This window comes from Apteryx mantelli, chromosome 1 (genome assembly GCF_036417845.1).
Source record: "Apteryx mantelli isolate bAptMan1 chromosome 1, bAptMan1.hap1, whole genome shotgun sequence".
NCBI lineage: Eukaryota > Metazoa > Chordata > Aves > Apterygiformes > Apterygidae > Apteryx > Apteryx mantelli.
In genome coordinates this window covers 48,153,914-48,180,389 of record NC_089978.1, presented here as the reverse complement: position 1 = coordinate 48,180,389, position 26,476 = coordinate 48,153,914, and the positions used below count along the sequence as shown (strand labels likewise).

The 26,476-nt window shown below is 36.8% G+C and overlaps 1 protein-coding gene across 18 annotated transcripts in view; it reads left to right on the top strand.

Moving 5' to 3' along the window:
- The window catches only part of MYCBP2 (MYC binding protein 2), a 218,533-nt gene extending 197,264 nt beyond the window's left edge, over window positions 1–21,269 (top strand). For 17 of the 18 annotated variants that reach the window (XM_067293019.1, XM_067292987.1, XM_067293046.1 and 14 more), the window contains 14 exons: window positions 209–475; window positions 3,043–3,326; window positions 3,583–3,679; window positions 5,311–5,430; window positions 6,502–6,603; window positions 9,051–9,179; window positions 12,263–12,395; window positions 13,553–13,656; window positions 14,539–14,727; window positions 15,238–15,345; window positions 16,391–16,600; window positions 18,901–19,008; window positions 19,211–19,376; window positions 20,462–21,269. In XM_067293019.1, the coding sequence (XP_067149120.1) occupies window positions 209–475; window positions 3,043–3,326; window positions 3,583–3,679; window positions 5,311–5,430; window positions 6,502–6,603; window positions 9,051–9,179; window positions 12,263–12,395; window positions 13,553–13,656; window positions 14,539–14,727; window positions 15,238–15,345; window positions 16,391–16,600; window positions 18,901–19,008; window positions 19,211–19,376; window positions 20,462–20,577 (2,133 nt within the window). In that variant the 3' untranslated portion in view covers window positions 20,578–21,269. The other variant, XM_067293060.1, reaches the window with a different exon arrangement.
- Window positions 21,270–26,476: the final 5,207 nt, after the last annotated feature.

Below are 26,476 nucleotides of genomic sequence, written 5' to 3'. Positions count from 1 at the left end.
ATGAAAGTTTTCAGAATGAAGATGAGGAAATTCAGTGTTAAATCTAAATATTCTAAATTTGAATTTATGTAGAAAAGTAATTTAAGTACAGACCAAATTTCATAGGCCTTCTGGTTTTGTCACAGTCATGAGAATATTTAAAATGCAATCTTTTTCACTTTCTAAAAGTTTTAATGTGTTACTGTGTATTTGGATTCTGTTTGGATAGGTGTGTGCTCACATAGTTCAGGCCATCCGAATGGAAGCAACGCGTGTGCGTGAGGAATGGGAGCACGCCATCTCCAGCAAAGAGAACGCCAACTCGCAGCCGAACGACGAAGATGCTTCTTCTGACGCTTACTGCTTTGAGCTGCTGTCAATGGTGCTGGCACTGAGCGGTTCCAACGTGGGCCGGCAGTACCTGGCTCAGCAGCTGACCCTGCTCCAGGATCTCTTCTCCTTACTACATACGGCTTCTCCCAGGGTGCAGAGACAGGTGAGAGCTAGCTGTTCCTCTCCTATCTTGGTATTCCTAGGAAAAAGTCTTTAAAATCATATAATTGTGTTCTCGATAGTATACTATGTACCTGAAATTATCTTTTGTGAAATGTAGTTTCAGGTTGTCACTTCAAAAATGTTATCACAATCAATTACAGACTGTTCCAAGTTGGGAAGAATTGTAAATAAAGCAGTTTATTTTGGTATTGCAGTCATGAGTAGAGGCCAAATAGAAAGTTATGAGCATCTGAAACATTATTTGTCATAGACTCTATCTTACTCCTTTAAATATCAGAGCTGTTACTTCCCCATTTCTCAAATGTGTGAAGTTTGAAAGCTGGTTTATTTATTTATTACAAATAATTCGGTAGAAAAAGCTGTTCAGTTTTCAGGTGTGGAAGGAGTTAGCGAGGTGATTGCTCATTTTTTAGTACGATCTTGTGCCAGTTCACTATGGGGAAGGCGCCCAAGAGAGCTACACAGTTATTACCCTTTAGATAAGTGCAGCATATGCTTCAAATGTAAATATCTGTATGCTTTGAGGAGGCCGTCATTAATTCTTACCCTTTTAATGTTTCTGCACTTCCTTCATGTCTGGCCTCAAGGTGCAGTAGCAGCTAAAGTTATGGGATAATTAATGATTGTCCTGCCAAAACATCAAAACTAGAAGCAATATACTGTTGGAAACACTAGGAGAAAAATAGATCCTGATGTCTTTGCAGTTTTTTACCTTTTTTTGCTCATCAGCATATCTCAAATTTCAACCTATTACATTTAAGAGAAAAAACAACCTGTTAAAGTTTAGCCCTTTCAGTGTAAACAAATATGTGCTGCTTTTAGATCGATGTCATAAAAATTATTCCGCCAGAATTAGAACTATTACTTTATTCTGAGATGCAAAATTACTAGTTATTTAGCTTCTAGTATTAAATAATTGCATTTTTTAAATTTTTCCTTTTTTAAATTAAGTTTTAAAATAAAAAAATGGATTAATTGCAAAACTAGGTGGCACAACTTGCATTTAGGGAACAGAAGAATTAAGACTCCTGAAGAGTCTTAATAGCTTGGTCATAAAATTAATACTATTTACTTGATATGTAAATACATTAAACCATACATTTAACTAGAACTAGGTTGTGTTCATTACAGGCAAATTGAATATTACCATATTGCCTTTTTATTGTTTTCCTTGTTTTTATTTAAACCATATATTTTAATGCAGCAATTGGAGATTTTAAATAGTAATTTGCAGCAGAGCCTTCACTGGTTTAGAGTAGACCTTGAGAGAGCAGAGCAGGGTTGAAATGTCTGTCAAGTGGACAGGACCCAAAAATTCAGAGTTGAGTATTTCGTCTTATACATACATAAGGCCCACATAGCCTGTGCTGTTTAGATCAGAGGCTTTTGATTAGCAGTGTGCATTTTTCATCTGCCACGTGTCCTAAAAATCTTTATATCTTACACTCAGGATATGAGTAGTGTGGATGCTTCCTTTCTACTGGCAGTGCCCCCAGGCAGAGCTTTAATGTCCATGTTCACTTCTGAACTTGAATGTTTTCTGTGTATGTGTGTATTTCTATGCACATAATATCACATACATATATATATATTTAAATTATTCCCTTTAGTACAGTTAATGCAGTAGCTGGCTGTTACTAGTTGGTATGCCTTCTCTGTGTGGATTTTTGGTTACTTTTTCAGGAGTTTTCATATCCATGCTTTCTACATTTCTTTTCCAATTTTCTGGACTATTAGAAAGTCTTGTCTCAAGCTGTCTTCCCCTCTTGGCATTTCTGATTCATTGTAGATATGCAAAATGCTGGGGGTTTTCTTAAAATGTAAACACTTTTTCAAAAGAACATTGAAGGCTTGAAAAATCAGATATAAAATGTTCCCCTTAAACTTCCATACATCTTGCTTTGGACCAAACCTTGCTTGGCATGTCCAATTCTATCCCCATTCCACCAGTTGGTGAGGTTGAAGTGTATCCTTTCAAGATGGCTCCTGTTAGTTCCACAGCAATGGACACCAATTTTCTTTTCAAAAAAAACAGTTAAAATGTCTCAAGGAAAGCTAAGGGAGAGGGAGAAGAGTATCATGCTTCTCATTCTTTAGAGGCAGGTATTTTCTATTTTAAAAAGTCCTAAAGTGGTCTTTCACTGTTCTGCCATGGATTTTCCATCATCTAAAGATTACATGCAAAGTGAGTATGTCTGTAATGTGCAAACAAATCAAAGTTGTCCAAACATCTGTGTGACTGCTATTATAAGGACAGTACCAAGCATATTTTTATTACTATATTAAAGTCAGGTGTTGCTCAAGTGAGATTGGTCCTGAAATGTTAGGCCTTATCTCAGTATATTAATAGCAAATAAACTAGAACTGAGTATATATTGCACTTCAAAGCAAGATAGAAACTTCTTACAGGTATGATTTAAATTTAGAAAGTAGCTTCATTCCTTCTCACAGAAATAGTCTATGAAGAAGGAAAAGGATTTTATTTGATTTTGCTTGAAAATTCCAGCTGTCCTGCTAAGAGTTTTGGTGTTTTGATTCTTTTTCTAGGTAACATCATTACTAAGACGTGTTTTGCCTGAGGTAACCCCTAGTCGCCTGGCCAGTATCATAGGCGTGAAGTCCCTTCCACCAGCAGATATAAGTGATATCATTCACTCAACAGAAAAAGGAGATTGGAATAAACTGGGTATCTTGGACATGTTTTTGGGATGCATTGCCAAAGCTCTCACTGTACAGCTAAAAGCCAAAGGAACTACTATCACTGGGACAGCTGGCACTACCGCAGGCAAAGGAGTTACTACAGTCACACTTCCAATGATTTTCAATTCCAGGTTTGTTAAAAAAGATTATATTAAGCTAAAGGCGTAAAAGAAACACGTGTCAGTTATATTCTTTGTCTTTTATAGTCTTTGTTTTATAAACTGTAAAATTTATGTAACACTTTTTTGACAGTATGAGTCAGCAGTTATTACAGTGTTTGATACAAACTACTGTATGCTGAATGTGTGCTATATTTGTGGTAGATTTTGACAAATAGTAACTAAATATTTGTGTTTATTTCATGTACTATAATATATCCTTTTGTAGCTATATTCGGCGAGGTGAAAGCCACTGGTGGATGAAGGGTTCAACACCTACACAGATTTCAGAGATCATTATCAAACTGATTAAAGACATGGCAGCAGTAAGTTTCTGTCTTCTGAATGTGTGGGGGATATTCAAATACTTCTGTTAACAAAGAATACGTTTTTTTCATTAATCTCTATTACAGTCAGTACTGGGTTGAGCTGTTAAAGGTGAGTGAGCATCCAGAAGAAAAAAGGTCTAATCTTTTGGGTAGAGTCCAGGCCTAGGAGCAGTAGTAATTGAGTTCTGTTTCTGACTCTGCTAAATATTTATCCAGTATTCAAATAAGTTTTTGGATGAGTCACTGGAACCAAAAATTCGGTGTTGTTTTCTACATTATTAACTTAGAAGCCTGATTTTTAGAGTCTTGAGCACTCAGAACTCCAACTAAAAAAAAGTGTCTGTGAAGTAAGATAAAAGTGTTTTTTTGACAAAATTATATGGAGTTTTTATATGTGGAATTTCTTGTTAAGATTAGCTTCTTTCAGTCTTACTGAAATCTACATTTATAGTTGTTTATTAGTTTCATCATCTGGGCTAAAATTTTCCATGGGTGTATCTGCTTCAGACAAGTTTTTCTGGCAGAAGAATTTGATGAAAAATGATTCCACTATTTCCCCCAAATAATATCAGGGAAAAAATAGGCTTTGTGTATGTTTATTAGGAGAAGAGGGAAAGTAGTTTGGTGGGGTTTTGTACTTTTTAATTCTACACCTATTTCAGTCAAATGATCTAAATCACCCAGTTTTTCCTCTCTGATTACCCTTTGAAAGCTCTGTTTCAGCATGTTCAGCAGATACACGTTCAAATTTGAAGCTGTATTTTCTAAAGCATTCACTATATTTAAATTAAAGAGATCCCTTCCCAAAGTTGCTGAGCCAGAGTGGGAATTCCCTGCAATTGCTACTCTTGATTGTGACCACAAGATTTCAGAATCTCACAATTCATCTTTAGTTAACAGTTATTATTAAAGTATGTCTCATCCCTCAGCCATGCTGGTCCATGGATAAGATGATGACTTATTCTTACCTTCAGTTGCTCCACTGGCTGGAGTGGAAAGGTCTGTTGTTGCTACCACTGTGACTCCACATGATAGATTATTTTTCTCTTTGCTTTTTCAACATTCTAGGAAATTGCAAATTGAAAAATAGGACTGAAAACATGGCATCTGCAAAGATAAGTACTCAGAAGACAGTAAATGCCAGGATTAACGTGGTGACCCTTATACATATATGCCTATATGTTTTCCTTAGGCTGCCCACTTCATTCAGTTTACAGGATGCACCGTACATTAGGAAAGAACTGAGCAGGGTTAACTTCTTCAGGACTATTTTTTTTAAGGGGTGTTGCCAGTGTAGTCAGTGTCTCCCACATATCTAAGAGTTTTGCTATAGTGCCTAGCTGTTGGATATGTCAGTGTGGGTCTTCAATTCTTTTGTTTAAGCCATTCTACTTGGAATAAATATATAGTTATTTATAGGAATTTGAGGGTGAATTTCAGCAGGTCTGTCTGATTTGAAAATACCTGATTTGCCAAGGTCATCCCTTACTTTTTCTGTTCTAACCTGAGATCCTAACCTAACTGTGCTTGTAGCAGCTAATTACAATGTTAGTTCTTCTTAATATTTTAAAGGGAACACTGTAATAAATTGAGTTTTAGACATTTATATATAGTTTCCTCTTTAACAGGGTCTCCTGTCAGAAGCTTGGTCCCGTGTAACAAAGAATGCTATTGCTGAAACCATCATAGCTCTGACCAAAATGGAAGAAGAATACAGATCGCCAGTGAGATGCATCGCAACAACTAGAGTAAGAACTTTACTAGGTTTTACACTAGTTAATTGCAAAGATGCAGAAAGAGCTCATTATTTATTTACCTTAGTTTTTTCTCTTTCTCTTTTTCTCTCTTTCATTACATTTTCTGGAAACTGGGACTGACTTAACCTCAACAGGTTGCTTTTAAATTATGACATTCCTACCACTGTAGGGGGTACAGATTTTGGCTTGTCAAACATATAATTACACTTAATAATTATGTGTAAAAGAAGAAGTTTGCAATGGTTATAAGCATTTGATACTCATTATTTTTTCCGTCTTAAAAGGCTGTGTCAACTGTCTGTTTTATCTCCTTACTCATGTGTTCTCTGCTATTTGGAAGACACCATCTCAGAAGAGTACCAACTACAGCTGTCACTGTGTTAGTTTAGTCAGGACCTAAAGTATCCCTGAACATCATGCTAGCTCTCCTGGTGACTGAGCTTTATTAGTTTTATCATGGAGTTGCCTTTTTTTTTTTTTTTTGGCAGTCCAGTAGAGTTTTTCAGCCTCTGATCTGCCATTGCAAAATGCAATTGTTGAGTACATTTCAGCCTGGTTTGTAGGCCTACTGACAAGAATTTAGTTAGCCTCATGTAGGGAATCTCCTTAGGCTTTCGCTGTAGTCAGTGGAGAGAGAGGGAAGCTTCCTCTGAAGGCTATTTAGTTCAGAGCTCTTTTCCAGACAATCTCAGATGTCTTGTGCAGTCAGGAGAGAACATAGGGAACCCAGTCTCACTGGGCTAAAGCTACTTTTTGGGACTGTTTCCTTCGTTGTCGTCGTCTTCTTCTCGCAAAGCCTGCAAGGTTTGGGAATGACATGCAAGTGTTAATGATTTCCTGTATTTGCCATATTTCTCTATAATATGGTATGGTTGATACTGCTTTACTGTTTCTCCCTTGTATGATAACTAGCATGTTTATGACCATAAAGTGACATACTTGCAAGAAGAAAGGTAGCCCCCAAAAATGCTGTTCTTATCTGCCAAAGTTTATATTTTTAGTATTTGGGGTTTTTTTATTTAGTATGTCTAAAACATTTAATTCTACCTTCCCTTTCAATAGCTGTGGTTGGCCCTAGCATCCCTCTGTGTGCTTGATCAGGATCATGTTGATAGACTGTCCTCAGGAAGATGGATGGGAAAAGATGGACAGCAGAAACAGATGGTGAGACTGAAATTCATATCCTTTTTATCTATTTTAATTTACTCAGTGGTCAAAGAATTTAGAACAAGCAATAAGGAAAAGTTGACTTGGCCTAACTTTATTATTCCCTTTTGTCCCTCATGGGAATGGCACATACATGTTTGAAATACCTGTGTTCTACACACACACACAGCTCAGAAAATGAAAATCCCAACTTAAAACAATAATAGGGTAGCGATTCCACTGGTATCCCAAATGGAGCATGGCCTTTCTAACACCCATAGGATGTATTTTGAGCATAGATTGACTGGTTAATACAATACCCTCTATCAGAGCTTCTTCCTTTCTGTCTGGATCCCTATGACATAATAATGTTATTCATCTGTACTGTAATCTTAAGATTCAATTCTTTTGTGGTCTGCAAGAGCTTTCCTTTCTCCATGATTTAGCTTCCTCTTCCAGACCTGGGTGAGAGAGTGATTACCCTGAAGAGAAAGAAGGACTTTCTAACTGAATAAACAAGCTGAATATAGTAAACATACAACATTCACCTAGAGGATTTGTGATTTAATCTGAAATATGATGGATGGATAGATGGAGTTGCTGTCCACATTTTTCAGTATCATGAAGCTTTTTTTTTTTTTAACGTGAATCAGGAAAGAGCAAAATAATGAAGTTGGTCTCTCTATAGCTTGGGTTAGGTAGATCCCTGGGGAAGGCAAAGGAAGATTGTGCCTTCCTGCTGGCAACTGAGTTTGCTTAGAAAGAAGACACCTCTGAAGCAATTTAATGCAAACAGAAAGAGAATATAGGAGACATAGCTAGAGAGAGCTGCAGCAAGAGCAAAGACTAAAACTTTGCTGAGTGAAGGAAGCAGACCCAAAGGTCTCTGAGGTGATTAAAAAAAAGGAGACTTCTTCTAGAAAGTCAAAGGACTTCTGTAGAGCTTGTTGCAAATCAGCTACAGAAAGTTGCTCAACTAAGAGAAAACCTGAAGCCTGGAACAGTCTCTGCCAGACTCTGAGCACAGAAAGATTTATTTTTTATCTTTAAATTCTGGCTTCCCAGCAGTTCTGAGTTTTTTACCTAAAAGGTCAACTTTGTTTCAATGTATCATTTAATGAAACAGCTTTAGAAATTGAAAGCCTGGTTGGTGTTTTTAGCTGTGCTCACTTTAAAAACTCATAGATCCACCTCAAAACTGAATGAATCGAGATCTCTCCTAGTGGTAGTGAAGAAGGGCTCAAAAATCCCAATGTGGTAACACCTGTCAGGCCTTCTATGGAGAGGTTGAAACAGCAACTCCAGTAAATTAAATAAGGACCCTGTAGGCTTTATGCTGATTTAATTCAGATGGAATGAACCCCATTTTAGGATAGGTCTGTGCTAGGGATTTTTGTTAACTACTTAAATAACTGAACTAGAAATGTGGTTTCCATAGTAAAAAAGACTTTATGAAACCAGAATGAACCCATTTCATCTGTCCTTGTTTCCCCAGAAAGAGTGCTCCATTGCCTTAGGCTGCCTGTATCCTTCCACAGAGCCAAGCAGTAGGGGATTAGAGAGCTGTAATAGAGGTCTAGTTTGTAGGCAAGAAGGAAGAAGACAGAAATCTGGGCTTGTAACCTGGATGAGTGGAAACCTCAGAGGAGCAGCCAAGGTGTAGGCAAGCAGGGATGTGAGCTGCTGAACCCAGTCTGAAATCCCCCAATCCTATTGCATAGCAGGGTATTCAAATTTTGAGGTGATTTGTGTGTTTCCCCTACTGGGAATGCTGTTGAAAGGGTTCTGATCTAAGTTGCGTGAACAATATCATGGAAACCACATGTTTTGGGAGCACAATGGAAAGTCATTCTTAGAAATATGCATAATCGAAGACAGTCATTGAACTCCTATTTGTACAGGTATTTTTAATTGAAAAACCTAGGGGTCTGTGTTGAATTAAAAATATCTCATATCAATAGAATAAGTAAATTTTATGGTGGATTTTGAAGTTTGCTCTCTGCATTATGGATGACCTACAGCTTTGATTAGGTGCTTGAACAGAGTAAATATATTGTATTACAGTAATTAAGGATAAATGCCTTGTGTGTTGATTTATCTCAGTATTCATATCTCTGAACTTCTCTGTTAAGATACCTGTAACCCATGGTAGCACATAAATCTTTCTGAGTAACTCAAGCTACTTGAAAATGATTTCTCAAATATGTTGTTGAAGAAAAGTTTTTGTTGCATCATGCAAAATCAGAAGAACTGATGTAGTGCTGTGGGGCTTTTTGGGTCCAGGAATAATTGTTTAGATACTGATTATTCTAAAGATGCAATTAGTAGTCTAAGCAAACTCTTTATTGCTCCTTATTGATTTTCTTGCATCATTTTTTGGAGAGAATAAAGACAGAGATGTTGAAAGGAAATAAGAGATTTAATAAAGAGAGAATTATTTCATTATATTTCTTCATTTTTTCCAGCCAATGTGTGATAACCATGATGATGGTGAAACTGCTGCAATTATTTTATGTAATGCCTGTGGGAATTTGTGTACAGATTGTGACCGATTCCTTCATCTCCATCGACGAACGAAAACTCATCAGAGACAGGTAGAGTATATATGACATCATGTTGTAGGTATTTCATACATTGTGTGCAGTTCCACAGTTAATAGCCCAGAAAACGGTAGTAGCAAGAATCAAAATCTGCTAATAGTCGTCTTTTTTATTTTGGAGATGAGATAGATAAGCTTCCATTTGATTCTTTGTTCCATTTTAGTTAAATTTCCTTGTCCTTCATCTTTTGAAGAAGACTGCAAAATCAGGTAGCAGTCCCTAATTCTAGGGAACTTATGCTACATTACTTTTATACTACATCACTTTTTCCATTCTCATTCTAACATTGTTTAGAAACATTTCTCAGGAAAAATCTAGGAACAGCATAGCCTTTCCTAAATACATGTAGATTTTTTATATCTCCTTTATTTCTTCTATCACATGGAGTCAGTGCTTGTTACCTCCTTCATTTTTATTTTTTTTTAATATCCAGGAAGACCACTTGACAACAGATTTTCCTACTGGTTCCTTTATGTCAGTCTTTTCATATATGATCTTTAGGTTCCTTTTGCACAGAAATGTGTTGTCATATCAATAGGCTTGAAAATGTCCTAGTTTCTTTTAGTTTGTTTTTTAGGGACATAATGTATTTCATCTTTAAATGACTTAGATGGGTTTTTATAACTTGCTGTGTACTTTTCCAATTAATGCTCTATTGTGTTACCCTTTTGTCCCCTCCACCTCTGAACCTGAAACTCCATTCTCCTTGTGGTATTGCCACTCATTTCTTTTTTCCATTGAAGATCTACCTTGAATATGCTGCTACTTTTGAAACTATTGAACGTTCCCTCTTTATTGACCCTTTAATGCTCTTTTGTGTTTTTTGTCATCCTTTATTTTACTGATTCCCTATGACTGCTTACCTTTGTACAGAGGCTAGGATAACAGAGCTCATTAATAAAGTTGATTCAATAGAAATCATTCCTCAAACTCCTGTCTTTGAGGGCACCTACGTTAGATTTGTAGTTTGGATCAGGAATGTGCTTTTGAAACAGATCCGATCATCTCTGCTTACTGTGCTTTGATTCGTATTACAAAGAAGTCCTGGAGTGCATGAACTGAATTCCTTTCAGGTGAAACTAAAGAAAATGATAGATCCAGGGACACACCTAGTGCCCTCCAACTGCTAATGGGCATTTGGTCCGAGGGATCAGACTAGGGCAAAGAACATGTATGAGGTAAACATCAGATACTTGGCACCAACGATTTCACTCTACAAGTCTGTTCCTTGGTGCCTCAGTTTTTGTAATGCAGACTCAGCCTTGAAGTTGCATGTGGATCTATTCTCTTCTATTTCTTAGCTAAAATCTTTGCAATCTCCTCTGAAAATTCCCAGTTTTATCATCTTAAGAAGACTATTTTATATGTCTACTTCCCTGTCATGTCACATCATAGTCTAGTCTCATTTATTTTTCTGATTTCTCCCATATAGCCTGTTCAGATTACAGTTGATAAAAGTAAGTTCTTATCTCACATAAGCTCTCACATCTCTCCTTTAATCTGTCCAAAAGAGCTATTTATCAGACTTCGCTATTCACCTCTAAAAGCATGTTTAAACTTTTAATCTTTATTTACCACCTTTACCTTTACATCTCTCATGTCTAGCCCCTCAATTTAAATTTTAGATTCTGTTATGTTCACTGTCTGCTATCTTTTGTTAGCTTCCTTTTCTATGTCCAGCTTCTGTCATACCATTTACTATATTTTCTCCCCTCCAGGAAAGGACAGCCTGTAAGTTTTTATGACCTGCTTATAAAAATCCTTCCTGAAGAAATTAGGGTTTTTTCATGATTCTAATACAAATAAAATAGTTTAAATTGAGTTTATACATCCATACCAAGGACAATTCTAACTTCTATTGCATTGCAGGTGAAATTAATGAAAACAGAACTGTCTTCAAAACCTAGGAAAGGAGGAAAAGAAAGGACCGCATAAAATCCACTAAGGATTTCATGCAGTTGTTTGATACTATGGAATTTTTAATGTCTCCTGATTTTAGCTAAAAGTATTCACTGTATATGCTAAAATTGTAAGTAACCTGTTCCAAAGAACTAGGCTCACATAATGAACTAGAAAATAACTTACTTGTAACATACAATAGAGTGAGTAACTAAAAGGAGAAAACATGAAGAATTTACACATGACAATAACATGAAATGGCTTGATGTATTATATGGATAATAAATGAGAAAGAAAAATGTTCAGATTGAAGCTTCATATTGTCTTGAAGATCACTACCAGGTAGTTAATCTGTCAGGGTCATACCAAGCTTCAAAGAAAGTTACAGAGCATCTCTGGATGGGACCTTAGCATGAACCAAGTGTCTGGATGAAAATCTATTATTGTGTCAGTAGTATAAAACTGTTTTCATGTATCTAGGCAATTGACTATAAGTAATTTGACTCAGCCAGTAGACCTTAACATATTTTCTTAATCTGCAAAAGGTAAACAATAATAAACATATTTAACTTGGAATTAACCATCTTCTGCATGATGCAGACAGATTTATCTGATGACTAATCAGCCTGGCTTTCTGACTTTTGCTCATAGAAATCTCCTGGCTATTTCTTAATCTTACTATCTCTGATTCCTCCCAGTCATCTCATTTTGTATTAACAGAACTAAAGTTAATTTAGATGCAAATTCTTTATAATTTTCACTGCTGCTTTGGTAAACTACTAACACAGTTATGTGGAGATACTTCTAATGTTATCTTATGCTTTTAACATGCTGTGGCCTACTGAGTGAGTTGAATGGTAGTTATGAACTCCAAGTTCTATATTCAGTAAATTAGTCGGAAAAAATGTACAGCTCTCTTCTTAGCATTGTTGCACTATTGCTTTCCAGTCCTGTTAGTTCCCAGATCTGTCAGTTCAAGCGTTAATTTTATATATTTTTACCTGTAAAAACAAAAAGCTACACAGCTTTTATCCATTCTGCAGTATGTACAAATTATGGAATGTATAAGAAAATGGCAGTAGACATGGAATCTATAAAATGCCTGATGAAAATCCAAAGAGACAGTGACAAAAATAACATAAGGATACTGTTTATTATCTGTTTGGTTAAACTGACAGGTATTCAAAGAAGAAGAAGAAGCTATCAAAGTTGATCTTCATGAGGGTTGTGGTAGGACCAAACTTTTCTGGCTGATGGCATTAGCAGATTCTAAAACCATGAAGGCTATGGTGGAGTTTAGAGAACAGACAGGTAAAACACAAGTGCTGCTACTTGCTCTTTATCCTGAATATTTTTACCTTACTGAGCATTTGTCAAAAAAACCCAACATTTGGAGTTTTCTCCTGCTTTAGGACAATGCTTTTGATAGTTGCTTGTTAATAAAAATAAAACATTTTAATGTTTTTCGATGATCGGTGATAACATGGTACTTGGAACATTGAAAAATAAAGAGGGTCTACTCAGGAGGGATGAACAAGTACAACAAATTTGAAGCAGAATGCTGCCAGCAAAGTAGGACATTGAAGATAGGATTTATCTGGCCAGTTGTGTAGATCCACAGTGTGGATATCCACATCTATGACGGTTGTCTGACATCCCTTTGTAGTTGATAGATATGGACACTTTAGGGCATCAAGTCACCTCACTCTAAATAGTTGCCTAAAATAAGATTGATGAATTGCCCTAAAGTCCTTATTTCCCTTCTTCAGCTACAGAAATCACAAGATGTTTACATCTGATGTAGATGTCTGTATTGTTGATGTCTAAAGATCAGTCAAAAGAACTGAATTCTTGGTCTAAGAAGGTTCTATATAAGCCCAACCACTTTCCATCTCAGTTTTAGCTGCATTTTAAATTGTGTGGCTGTCAGCGTGAAGCACTCTTCTCTATCTGTTGCTAAGTTGCCTATTACTCTTTTAGTCTTGTCAATAAGAATATATACATATTTCTTGAAGTTTTTTTTCTGTCAAGAATTAATGGTAATTTTCATCATCCACAAATAAATGTCTTCCCTGAAGAACAGTGAGTTCTGTGACGTGTTCTTAACATTCAGAAGCTCAAATTCATCTTCATCTTTACTATTGTATTGATGGTATATTTGAAGGAACGAATCCTAAACTATAGCGTGTTTTTAATAAGTGGCTGTAGCTAATTTGCCAAACCCAATTAAACAGTGTTTTTAATTATAAAAATTATAAAAAGGTACATGATAATCACAAGTATTTTCAAAATAGGCAGAGGTATATTGTCTTAGATAACTTTAGACTTTCTGAATTACCTGTGCTTAATTTAACAGTTACTGTTTGTCTGTTTTATGTGATTTTTGTTTATATGTCTTGTTGTTAGAATATTAAGCACTTATATTTCATTACAACAATTTCATTTTTGTTTATTTTTTGGGGTCATAGGCAAACCGACCACTAGCAGTTCTGAAGCATGTCGTTTCTGTGGTTGTAGGAGCGGAACAGAATTATCAGCAGTGGGGAGCGTTTGTTCTGATACCGATTGCCAGGTGTGTACTACTAAATGTCAATCATCGTGAGTTACATAAGATAGAAGAGCTGTAGGATCTAAATAATTTTTTATTTTGAGAAAACCTTATTCATACTAGTAGTCCATTTTAAATCACACCTCTTGTAAGAAAAAGGTTTTAATATTGAATTTGGTTTGAATATTATGTTACAATATATTACAATATAATTACAATATTTATAAGTTTGTAAATGTTCAGTTTAATTACAGACTACAAACACCAATTCTCAAATGAAATTCTGGGTAGCTTCTTTTCATTATTATCTTCAAAAGTATCTCAGGTTTCACAATAGTCTTCCAGTTATGAAGTAAAATATACACTGTCAACATAAAGTCTAGTGTATTGAAAAGTTTGATAAAAGTAATTTGAGTAACAGCCTGTATACATCATGCGAGCACAGAACATTTAAGACTAGGGATTGTTTGACCAGGTTTTTCCATCAGCTTCTGATCATTATGTGATTATTGTGTGAGGAGATGCATTTTTAATTAGATGTTACAATTTTAAAAAGATGATATTAGTATGTTGAATACCCTATTATTAAGAGATTTTACATTAAAACAGGATGTTTATGTTGTGTTTCCCCAAAATAGGTTTTCTTTACATAAATTATGGTTTTGTTAGGCCATTGCCATTCAGGAGTAACACATTATAAGTAAGTGAAGGTATTGGTTCTGTTTGAAGTACACAAAAGGTGCAATGTTTTCTCTCAAGTATCTGGAGTAACATAGACAACATTTATCACGATTCTCTCACCTAAGTTTCATTGCATGAAATGGCAATACTTCAAAAAGTAACACTATATCAAACCTTTTCTTCGAGGAGGGGGAAAAGATTAATTCAATTATTTCCTTTTATTAGGAGTATGCTAAAATTGCCTGTAGCAAGACACACCCATGTGGTCATCCGTGTGGAGGCGTTAAGAATGAAGAGCACTGTTTGCCATGCTTGCATGGTTGTGATAAGAGTGCTACAACTCTTAAACAAGATGCTGATGACATGTGCATGATCTGTTTTACTGAAGCACTTTCAGCAGCACCAGCTATCCAGGTTGAGCTTTTTTTCCCCTTTTAAGAGATGAATACTATGGTAGTAATGTTAAATGTGGAAAAATTTAAAATATAAAGTCCCTGGAGTTATACTCTTAAAAGTTTCAAAATAGATGGTATGAAAGTAACAGTATGAAAGTTGATTGAAATGCTTGCTTTTTGTCTGTCATTACCGCTATTTCAAGAAAGAAGATTGCATCACTTTAGTTTGTTATATTTACTTTAAATAAAGTATTTTATAAATGCAAAAAACAGCTGAAGTGATTAGTGGATATATTTCATATGTATTTTGTATTTCCACTGGTTGTTTTGGAGTGGAAAGCTTATGATTTTAAAGACTATTTAATATTCTTTCTCTTTGTTAAGAAGAAAATGGAGGTCCTCCAGGTTTTTAAATCATTTAATTGTGGATTTGATACATGTTGCCACTTAAAAGCAAATAATTACATACATTAACCACTGTAATGTATGTAAACTTCAGTGTTCACTTATACGTGTTCTTTTTCTAAAGTTGGACTGCAGCCATGTATTTCATTTGCAATGCTGTCAACGAGTACTAGAAAACAGATGGCTTGGGCCAAGGATAACTTTTGGGTTCATGTCCTGTCCTATTTGCAAGGTAAATGAGCTACATGTTTACTGTCTAGGTCAAGAGAGTTATCTAATACTATTTTTTTTTGCCATCAATCGTATTGTTTGTTATGAAATAAATAAGGAATACATCACTTGTTTCCTTAATTTCTCATGTCACTAAAGAAAGAGTATCACTAATGTGTCTTTTTACCTCCTAACTGTTCCCTGAAGTAAGGCTCCTCTTAAAAAGTAACCATAATGCAGACATTATCTTAATACTCTTCTATTCTTAGAAGCATCAGTTTGTAACTTCTCAAGATTGGGTCACAACAGGCAGGCATGGGGAGCGGAGGGAAGGAAGAACTAATCTTCATTCATATTATCTCAAGCAGGAAAGCTGGGTTCTCTGCTTTTAAACATGCTTTACTTTTCAGTATGAGAAGGACACAGCTGAAGAATATATGTACCTACACTTAATTCAGTTTAAATTGCTAAGAATTCCTCTTATAATCTACAAATTCGTAATTCCAGTAAACGAAAGAATATGATAGCTGCTGGAAAAAAGAAGACATGAAAACCTAGGAATATTGAATTTGTGAGCGGTCAGCCATTCCTGCATGCCATGTTGGTTTTTTGGTTTTTTTCTTTCTTTCTTTCATGCTATATTTTGGTAATTTATGGCAACAGCTCCTGATTGTTAAATGACACAGATGTGATACAGAGTACTACCAGGTATTATTCTTACTGCTGAGCAGTAAGTGGAAAAGGGATAAAATTAGAGAAAATATATGATCAGAATATTGGGGTGCTATGGTGAATCTTTCATGTGTCCTTTGTGATTGTTACAGTTTATTGTAAGGGCTGATGAATTTATGTTACAAAAAGCCCTGTAAAAAGCATTCCTGTTTCCTGTTTTTGCAGCAAGTAAAGTATGTACTATATCAGCCTTTTCTTGAAACATTCATTCTAATATTGCCTGAGCACTGTGTTTTTATGGTATCTATTATGTTTTTTGTATTCTACCATAATACAAATTATTACAGCTATCATAATAAGATACAAGATATTCTAATTGTTTTTCTTTGTTTCAGAACAAAATTAATCATACAGTATTAAAGGATTTGCTTGATCCAATCAAAGAACTCTATGAAGATGTAAGGAGAAAAGCTCTAATGAGATTGGAATATGAAGGGTTGCACAAAAGTGAGGCCATCACAACACCAGGTGTTAGATTTTATAATGACCCAGCTGGCTATGCCATGAACAGATACGCTTATTATGTTTGCTACAAATGCAAAAAGGTATGACAATTAGTATTTCCTCAGATTAAATCCATATGATAGTTTCAAAAGTCATTTCTTGAAGAATGTGGCATGTATGTAATATATTGTGTATGGAGCAGGAAAGCAGAAAAAGAAAATTATGTTGTTAAATCTTAAAAAAAAGTATTGGACAAGTTAGACATACATAGTTTCTGTCTTGTGAAACTTAGAAGTATATACAGACCAATTCAGAAACCAAACAAATATTGAGGTGATAGCCTTCTTAAAAGAATGTGCAGATATTATTGTGCTAGTATATCAAGTGTCTCTTTGTTCCACTTTCAATTCACATTTTAAATGAATGTTAAAACAGTATACAGCATAGGTTTCATTTTAACTCTTTGATATGTGGAGTTGATCACCAGGATTTCACCTAAATATTACTGTTACTTGTGTTGGAGTTCATTGGAAATGCAAGAAACAGTGAATTTGGGATAGAAAAATGACCACTGCTGCAAACTTGTTGATGTGGTTTTCCCCAGTGATAGTCTGAGACGATAAGAAGAGCTTCTGTAATTTTGATTTGTGACGTTAGAAGTGATAGTGCAGTTGTTCAGGATGGGGATAATGAAACTCTGCCACCCTGAAGTGATTATACACAAGTGCAGATCTTAGCACCTTGAGTTCCAATGAAGTGCACTGGAGCAACTCTGGAGCTTATGGCCAGATGTGTTAGAAGAATGAAAAAGGAATTAAAAGAGGAAATGTGCAATCTAACCTGCTGGACTCTGGGTTAAATATGTACAATTTTCTTCAGCTAGAGGATATGAAATGGAAAATGAAGACAAAAAACTTATGCAAACAGCCCCTGGTTTCCCCACCACCAGAGAGGAGAAGACAATATTTGTCTTTATCTGTACAAAGACCAGGGTTAGAGAAATTTTGGATAATCATTGATCCCCTCCCATTGCCTCTTTGATCTGAGGGTGATTTTAGTGTCCATTTTCTTCTTGCATATCTTTTTTCCTTTTCCCTTTAGGGATGAATGCAATGAGACCATTCCATGATAAAATTTTCAAGGCAAAACTTAATAATTTTTGTGTTAAATGGAAGTGCACAATTTAGAGCTAGAGGAGAAAGGACTGACTTCTCTTCCATATGCTAGAGAAGAGCAGTAGCTCCTCCAGCTCACTACTACAGAGTTCACTTTGTTCCTGCCTCCCACAGTTCATCAATTTTCACTCTTCATCCTGTAGCAACTTACCTAGAAAATGTTTTGGCTCCCTTCCAAAAATACTTTCATTTTTTTTGGTCTTATTTTCTCCCATTTTTATTCCTGTCCAAATTTCTCATACTTTCCAGTATCAGTACTTAAGTGTTTTTCTTGTTTCCCTCCTCCTCCTTCCCTTGTATCTCGTTATTCCCTTTTGTACCAAGTCCATATGTCTTAACAGCAACAACCAAGTATTTAATTTCTTAACTCCTTCTTTTCCTCCAGCCCCTGTTGAGCCCAGATTAATAACTAATTCCTTAATACACATCCCTTAGAAGTTTCCCTTTTCTTTTAGTCTGCAGAGTTTGGGGGAAGTTGGGCTGATTAGATTTTTCCTTCCTTGCCTTGAGACCACTCTCCCTTTCCTTTTACAAATGTACAACCCTGGTTGTCACTGCAAAAGGGAGTCATTATATGAACTACAGAACTGTTGAGAGCAAGAGTTCTGTGTATTAGCTAATCCGATGGTAACAAAAGAAGCACAGATGTTACTCTTGCCTTGTCTCACCTTCCATTCCACTTGGAAACATTTTAGTATAGGAGGAAATTCATCAAAGTTGGCACTCTTACTCGGTGCATTTTTGTGCCCAATGTGTCCTGGTAGAATAAGGTGAGAAGGTATACTGAATTTGCAGAAAGTAGTAAAATTCTAATTATAAGAGATCCTACATGAGCATAAAAACAAACTTACTTCATTCTATTCACTTCTGCTAGTTAAAAGCCCTCCTAGTAAACCATTTCCATGTTACCTTGAGTCTCAGTCTTGTCTTTCTCAGGTACAGTTCATAGAACATCCAAAAGTTACTACAAAAGCCATACCTTACAGTCACTTGCATAGATCAGGGTACATCAGACAATTTCTGGTCTTGTTTATCATGAGGTTGAGAGACATTGTCTTAGGGTCCCAAAAGCATGTATATAGAACAAGTCACAGAGTCAAGAGTTATTCAGCATAGTGGAGACTATACCAATGGCCTTTATTCATCACCTTCCCCTTACAGATTGATTTTGTTAAGATAACAGTTGTCTGTGGTTTAATGTCTAATCATTCCTACATCAAATTTAGGCATATTTTGGTGGTGAGGCTCGTTGTGATGCTGAGGCTGGGCAAGGAGATGACTATGATCCACGAGAGCTTATTTGTGGTGCATGCTCTGACGTTTCAAGGGCTCAGGTGAGCAAAGAACTTGTGTTCATGTTTTTATTTCATTGTGAAGCTTTTCCTAGGAGTACCTGAGCTGTACAATAATTCACATTCATTTACAGTTATATGTATTGTGTGATTGCAATGTATACTTCAGAATATAGAAATATATTGGTCAGATTCTTAAAGCATGGGTACTTCATTTATCAGTGTTTGTTTTCTTTCTATTTAGATGTGTCCCAAACACGGTACAGATTTCTTAGAGTACAAATGCCGCTATTGCTGTTCAGTTGCTGTTTTTTTCTGTTTTGGGACAACACATTTTTGCAATGCTTGCCATGATGATTTCCAAAGAATGACAAGCATCCCTAAAGAAGAACTTCCACATTGTCCTGCAGGTAGTATTTTACAAAAATAAATTTACCACACTAAATTCTCAGATAAGTAATTACTCCTAACTGGTATTCTTACATTTTCTTGCTGATAATTTTTAGGAATTCTACACGATCAGTCATATAAATTTTAAATTCAGCATCTTACATAATCCTAGAATGGGTTTGTTCTATGTGGGTTTTTTCTTTTTTTTGTTTTCTTGGCAATAATACAGACAGTGCTGTTGTCACATAAGACTGATCTTTGAAACATGAAACATTAGATACTTTGTTACAGAAAAACATTTCAGTCTACTTACAGGAACCCAGACTGCAGGTGTGACATACAGTATTACAATTATAGTAAAAAATTTAACACACTACCATTAAATGGTATATCCCAACTTACGTATCTCTCATCTGTAAACTATTGCCGATGCCTTAGTTTCTGACTTCATGTGTCATTGATTTGATGCTGATCTCATTAAATCATGTTGTATGTCTTGCTGTTGGAAAACAAGTGAGATCATTTTGATTAAGATATTTACATGGAAAAAGTAAACAAAAAAAGATGAACAATTCCTGATGTAATCTTAAAATTACTCAGTTGCAGAGCATAAGTCTTGGTCATATTTACAGATATTGATTTTACATTGTGCTAATTTTTTCCACCATATTGATGAGAAGAAATTTATTTTAGTTTTCTCCCTGTAAGCCTTTTGCCTTTTTTGCTTTGATGAATTCGATTTATTTAAATTACATGCAGTCTGGTCATTTGGCTTTTTCTTCAAATATGAATTTAATGTTTGACATAACTTAGTGTTTTAGGGAGCTAACACTTCTTGCTCATGTTTATTTAGATCTAACTGAATGGCATTTTATTCTCTTTGTCTATTAACCCTTCAGACTCCTTGCTTGAATTTGACCATGTGAAAGCACCTTGCTATCTGCTGTTCCTTAAGCTTTCATTATTGATGCCTTATGAATTCATACTATAGAAAAATTACCTTTACTTAACATATTTTTGAGGAAATGTAATATGTATTTATTTACATCTAGTTTGCAAGCATTAATCGCTTTTTTTTTTTTCTGTCACTCTTAAATCACTGTAGGTCCCAAAGGTAAACAACTTGAAGGAACAGAATGTCCGCTTCATGTTGTCCATCCACCCACTGGTGAAGAATTTGCTCTGGGTTGTGGGGTTTGCAGAAATGCTCACACTTTTTAGACTAGCTTTTTTTTTTTTTACCAGAGCAAAGCAGGTGCCCTCATCCCTCAAGTGTCCTGAGAATAAAGTCCAGTTGGGATGAGGATGGGACCATTTCATAATCCAGGTAAAAGGAACAATTTACAGTGCAAGAAGGATGCCAAATACCATGTACATAATTCTTGCTGTGAGAAATTGACATTTTTTGAACCAAGACATCAAAACTTGTGAGGTGTTTGCATGTGGCCATTACAGTCATCGGCTAGGAAACATTGGACATTTACAAATAAATAATTGCTATTAAAGGATCTGTGTGTCTGTGGACTATGAATGATGCTGGCTTTCAGGAGAAAGAAAAAAAATATTGATTATTGTATACTGACTTTTTGTAATCTTGTACAATTGTATCGCATCACAAGTGGGGATGGGAAAGAGGAATATTCTGGTTTATTTCCTAGACTGTTATAAAAAAAATTGTGTTAGGAAGGCATAAATGTAACAAGTATCACGCTGTATATAAAGGTATCAATGTTTGTCCTGTATAAGAATTATTAAGTTACAACAGCAGTTTCATTTAAACTTCTGGGTTATGTTTGAGCCTGAAATTTTAATGAAGTGCAATACTGAGTGTGCCTCATATCTTGCAGCTGTAAACATAATGGAATGTACATGTCAATAAAGCCACTGTACATTTTTATACAGTGAAAGTCTAATGAATGTGTAAGCCTCAATTTTCAGAAATGTGTTTTAAAAAAAGGTTTATTTCTCATACTTATTTCTGCAGGTTCTTTTAAAAAGTAGGAAAGTTATTGGGTAAACTGATAGTTATGGAATTACCTTAAACTTGAAAAATACTGCTTGAATCTTCTTTAAAAGAAAAGCTGGATAATTGTACTAGAATTCATGTAAAATATCATATTTCCATTTCAGCTCCTGCCAGTGTTTTGGAACACAACAGAAGACTTAATTTAAAATTGTTTTTTCAGTTGTTAAGAATCTTCTTTGAGTAATATATCACCCCACCTTTGGTACAAATAACCTTTTGCCATGAATCCAAAAATATTCATTTAGCAGAGTCCTTGTAATCAGTCCTCTGCTCCTCAACAGTGAGAGCAAAATACAAACTTTAAGTAAAGGCTGTTTTCCTATAAGGTTCTCTCTTCAGCCTCTCTGTGTTAAGTAGGCTCAAGTCCTTTTCTAGTATTTCTGTCTTAAAGTTAGTTAAGGGATGTTATATGGGCCTCTGGTGGGCCCCAGGGCCGAGGGATCCCTCCTGCCTGCCACTGGAGCCCAGCCCTGTGCACTTGGGCATCCAGTGAAGGCAACACACCGTCACTCCCCAGTTCACAAGCACCCCCACACTCACCGATCCCTCAAATACCAGCACGGCCCTTCTGTCCGTCTGGTATCCTTGCCCGCATCCTGGGCCTTCTACTTGCCAGCTGGTGCAGCCTGAAGTTTGCTAGCAAATTACGCACACGCCAGGTTAGGGGAGAATACAAACACTCCAGCCCCACCAGTAGCTGGTGCCCAGGCATGCAGAGCTACAACCTGCAGTCCCACTCCAGTGACTGATGCAAAGGCTCTCACCTGCTCCACTTGCTGTTGCTGGGGCTCCCCCTCACCCCAGTTGCTGGCACCACAGACACAAGGGCCACCATCGCCCAAGATCTGACTCCAGTAGCTGGCCCCAAATTCACTCCCTCTGCCCCCCGCAGTAGCCAGCACTCCTTGCACACAGCCCCATAACCCTGTGGTCCCACCAGCCAGTGCGACTGTGACCCTCACTCACCCAGTTGCTGGCACCGGAGACACGGGAGCTGCTGTCACCCGAGGTCTGACTCCAGTTGCTGGTCCAAGTCCACTCATTCAGACTCTCCTGTTGCTGGCATCTAGACCTCACAGCACTTACATATGGGACAGAGAGAGATTACACAGAAAGTTTGTTAAAGGATTTATTTTTAGGACAGACCATGGTGATCAGGCGCAGGACTCAGACAAGCGTACTGACTGGCAACTGCTTCACACAACTGGCCCCTTTTATACCCCCTCCTCTCTATGCCCCTCTTGGTTCCTTAGAAAGTTTGGCATACTCCCACAAGCCTCCCTCTTATCTAAAAATCCTCATGTCTTGTTTCCTCCTCCTGATCAGTGACACAGTCCAGGTTGGCCATGTCCGCAGTTTCTTAATGGCCATCAATTAGTGACTGAAGGATTTGCTGGCTACTGTTTCTCCATTTTAGGAGCCTCCTCCTGCACCCCAGAAAAGTGATGATTAGTTGATCTCTCACCTTTTTTTCCTCGCTATTTCTCCTTCTTAAGATGCCTCTGTTATTTTCTACTCGCTGCCATGAAAGAGCTGCACAAGAGGATTGGCCAGGAGGACGCTTGGTGTCTGCAAGGAACAAGAGAGGTAGCCAGAAATTCAGGGCCTTCATGTTTTGTGAAAACTAAATCCTTCCCAGAACAGAAAGAGCCAAGCTAGCCTTGTCCTTTGCAGAACTGCCAATTCTTCTAGTGGTAGGGTGAACTGCTGTAGGGGCAGATTAGCCCATTCACACACACAGTCCATTTGTCAGCTCAGCCCAGAAAAGGAATACCCCTGGGTATTTTCTTCTCAGGTTTACCATCTTAAAAACATTGGCATAGATGTGCGCATCCCAACTTATTTTTTTCAGGTGACTCATATTTGAGAAAATTGACAAGAGACATGCCCCACTGCGAAGCTGGTATTTTTTTTTTTTTTTTTCAAAACAAAAAGTCAATAGGGCACCTTATAGCTGAATCACTTGACAGATTGTTAGGCAGTGAATAAACTAGCCATACTAAAGACAGAGATGAATCACATCTCCTTTACTTTCCAAGGTTTCTAGCTGCCTTTCTCCCCAGTCTTTGAGTGGAGAAGGTAACTAGAAAAGTGCCTAAGGAAAAATATCTGGATGCTGAGGTAAGCTTGAGGAATGAATTTTGAAGGGACTAATCTGTTTTTTTGAGATGACGGAGAGATTCTGGGGTTAAATGTGCATAGTCTTGGAAGGACAGGGGAGCAGAAAGAGCATGGCAGGGTGTCTGAAATGTCACTGTTCTGGGAAAGAAACTGCAGGTTGCAGAGGGATGTTGGAGGAGCTGTGAGGAACAGACAATACCAGAATGGTTTTGAAAATGAAGGCGTGAAGATGTGCATCACTGAGGTACTTGAATATGCAGTTGGAGACCATTAGGATCAATCTGGCACCTGAGGACTGTGCTGATACCACACAGTAAGAGGTCCCGGGGGACAACATTGAGCACTAGTTAGGTCAAGAGGAGTATAATGTATTTCTGCGATGTTTAGCCCTTTGACTTCTTTGCTGCTTTTCCTTTCCCCACTAAAGAAGAAAGAACAGGAGCTGGGTTAGACGGAAGGATAAGGCTTAGCGTAACTACAGGAAGGGAATGGAGCAGTGTCCTGGGCTGACCCATTTGGAGCTGCCGCACAGCAGGGCAGCAGGAGGAGCAATGCCTGAGCCAGGCCGGGCACTGCTGCTCTTCCTGGCTCCCCGCAAAGGCAGGGAGACAGGGCACCACCTGGAGCTGCCAAATCCAGCCTGCCTCATGCCATGCTCATTGCCCCATGCTCTGTTTCTTCCATGACCTGTGTTTCACCAATCAATGCCACCAAGATTACATTATTATATGGGTACCCAACTGCTTAGAAACTATATTCAGAGAAATGACTAAAAGTTTACAATCGAAACAGAATAATATTAAGTGATACTCCCTGGAGGTCTGCCCTGGCTCTGGCTCTGTTAAGTGTATTCATTCATCACCTGACTGATAGAATAAAGAATAGCATTATTAAATTCATAAATTGTACTATGGTATATAGCAGCACAAAGATACAATTAGGTACACCCTCAGCACTGTTTGGCTATTTTTAACCCTGGTAATTAAGTTTTTAACATCATATCTGCTGCTCTCAGCCTTTTATAAAATAAAATGAATGGTTCGTCTATGTGCTGTTTGTGATTTTTCATTGAACCACAACTTCTGTTAGAGTAGAAGCTGAGGCCAAAGCTCATTTGTATTAATTTATATGTTATTTTACCTGAAATACCTTTTATTATTCATTTATTTTTAGCTAATTCTGACTTGGAATGGAATCCAGAGCAACATCAGTTATTAAAAAGTTTGACAAAAAATTTTGTTTGTCAGAAATGCCTGTAGAAAAGGGAAAAAGAGTTTATGAAGCCCTCCAAGAAGAATACGCAGTAATAGCAGTGTATCCTTTAAGATATAAAGGCAGTTTTCCCAGTTCCTCACTTTGCATTGTATAAACTAAGTGAGGAATCTTTTTTTAGATGATCAAATTTGAACTCAACAGTTTTTACTTGGGGTTTTGGAATACATTGTCCTTTGCTACAACAGGGTAAGGTTTGAATATGTACTCTTTACTGCTGGATTGCAATATTTATCAGTCTTTTTGATGCAAAAATTAATACAGTCAAAGGAAAAAAGCTTTTTAGCAATATAAATTAATGCATTATGGTCCCAAATAGACACTGGTACACTTTTAATAGGAATGAAGTTTATGCAGCTCCTCAGGTGAGATTCTGTGCCCTGATATGTTCGTGCTCCCTAAGCGCCAAAGGACACTTTGTAACCGTGAAAGCAGAGCAGCTTTTACAGTCCCTTACCACATGCCCAGGCCAGGCCTGGCAAAGAAACAAAGAGAGAATTTGTCCTTCTCTGTTCAAAGTGCTGTTTAGACTTCAATACCCTTGTAAGTATTATCATCTCCCATTCATAGAGGAGGAAATGAGAAAGTGATACAGGTTGTTCACAACTACTCTCCATGTCTTCCTAGATTCCAGAAAGAACTTCAGCCAGGGTTTTTACAACAGTCCTTAAAGTGTATCCTGTACCATTTGAAATGCAATGTAAGAGGTTAAAAAAGGGGAGAAACTGAATTTTTTTCTGTGTAGGTACAAAGGATAGAATTCATCTCACCTTAACTTACGTGTTCATAATGCAGGTATTGACATTTCAGTGACTCATCCTTGGCTCTATTTTATTATCAAGAGAGAGAAATTGGCACTTTTGGGGTACAAACAGATCTATTTTAGATAACTATGAAAGGAAACACACTGTGTTACACTGACCATGTTAATTATGTCTCTATTACTTGCAAATGGAGTACAGGATGATGACTCTGACATAGATGGTCACACTGAATCTTATCTAAAATGCTGTGGCAATATTAGAAGGGAAGGTTTTCTTAGCTCAGGTATTAACTGTTTGTTGGGAAAACTAGTTTAGGGTGATGGGGGGGAGGGGAATATATAAATTCCCACCTGTTACATAATTATGTTTAAACTTGGTTATTTATATGACATGACTGAGGCTCCCACATCCTTAGAAAAGCCAGGTTTATAATTCACAGGCTTCTTGTTTCCACTCCTATACTTCTCCTTCATAATTCCCTAGCCTTCAGGTAACCATCACATACTTGAAAATCCGTTGCCTAGTACGTATTCTTCCTAGCGTTGCAAATCATCTCAATGCACATTCAATAAAATTTCTAGTCTACAGATGCTGGTCTGGGATTGAATTACACTTTAGACTCTTTCTTTCTTCATTCTTCTTATAGACAAAGAAAACTGGCTTATGTAAGTATCAACAGATCTTTCCAAGATGGGAAAACCTGGTCCGAGCAACAAAGCTTCACTCTATCAACAGTAAAACTGAAGTCATTTTTACCATGTCTAGGAAGACTGCAGACGCACATCTGTGTTATGAAATCTGTTTGAGAGTATCATATCCTTCCTTGAAGATTGCCCTTCAAGTTTCTGTCTTAACAGTGGTTACATAATTACTATGTTTATATCCATAACCTATTTTGAAAGCATCTCTGGATCAAACATGCATAATCTATTTTGGA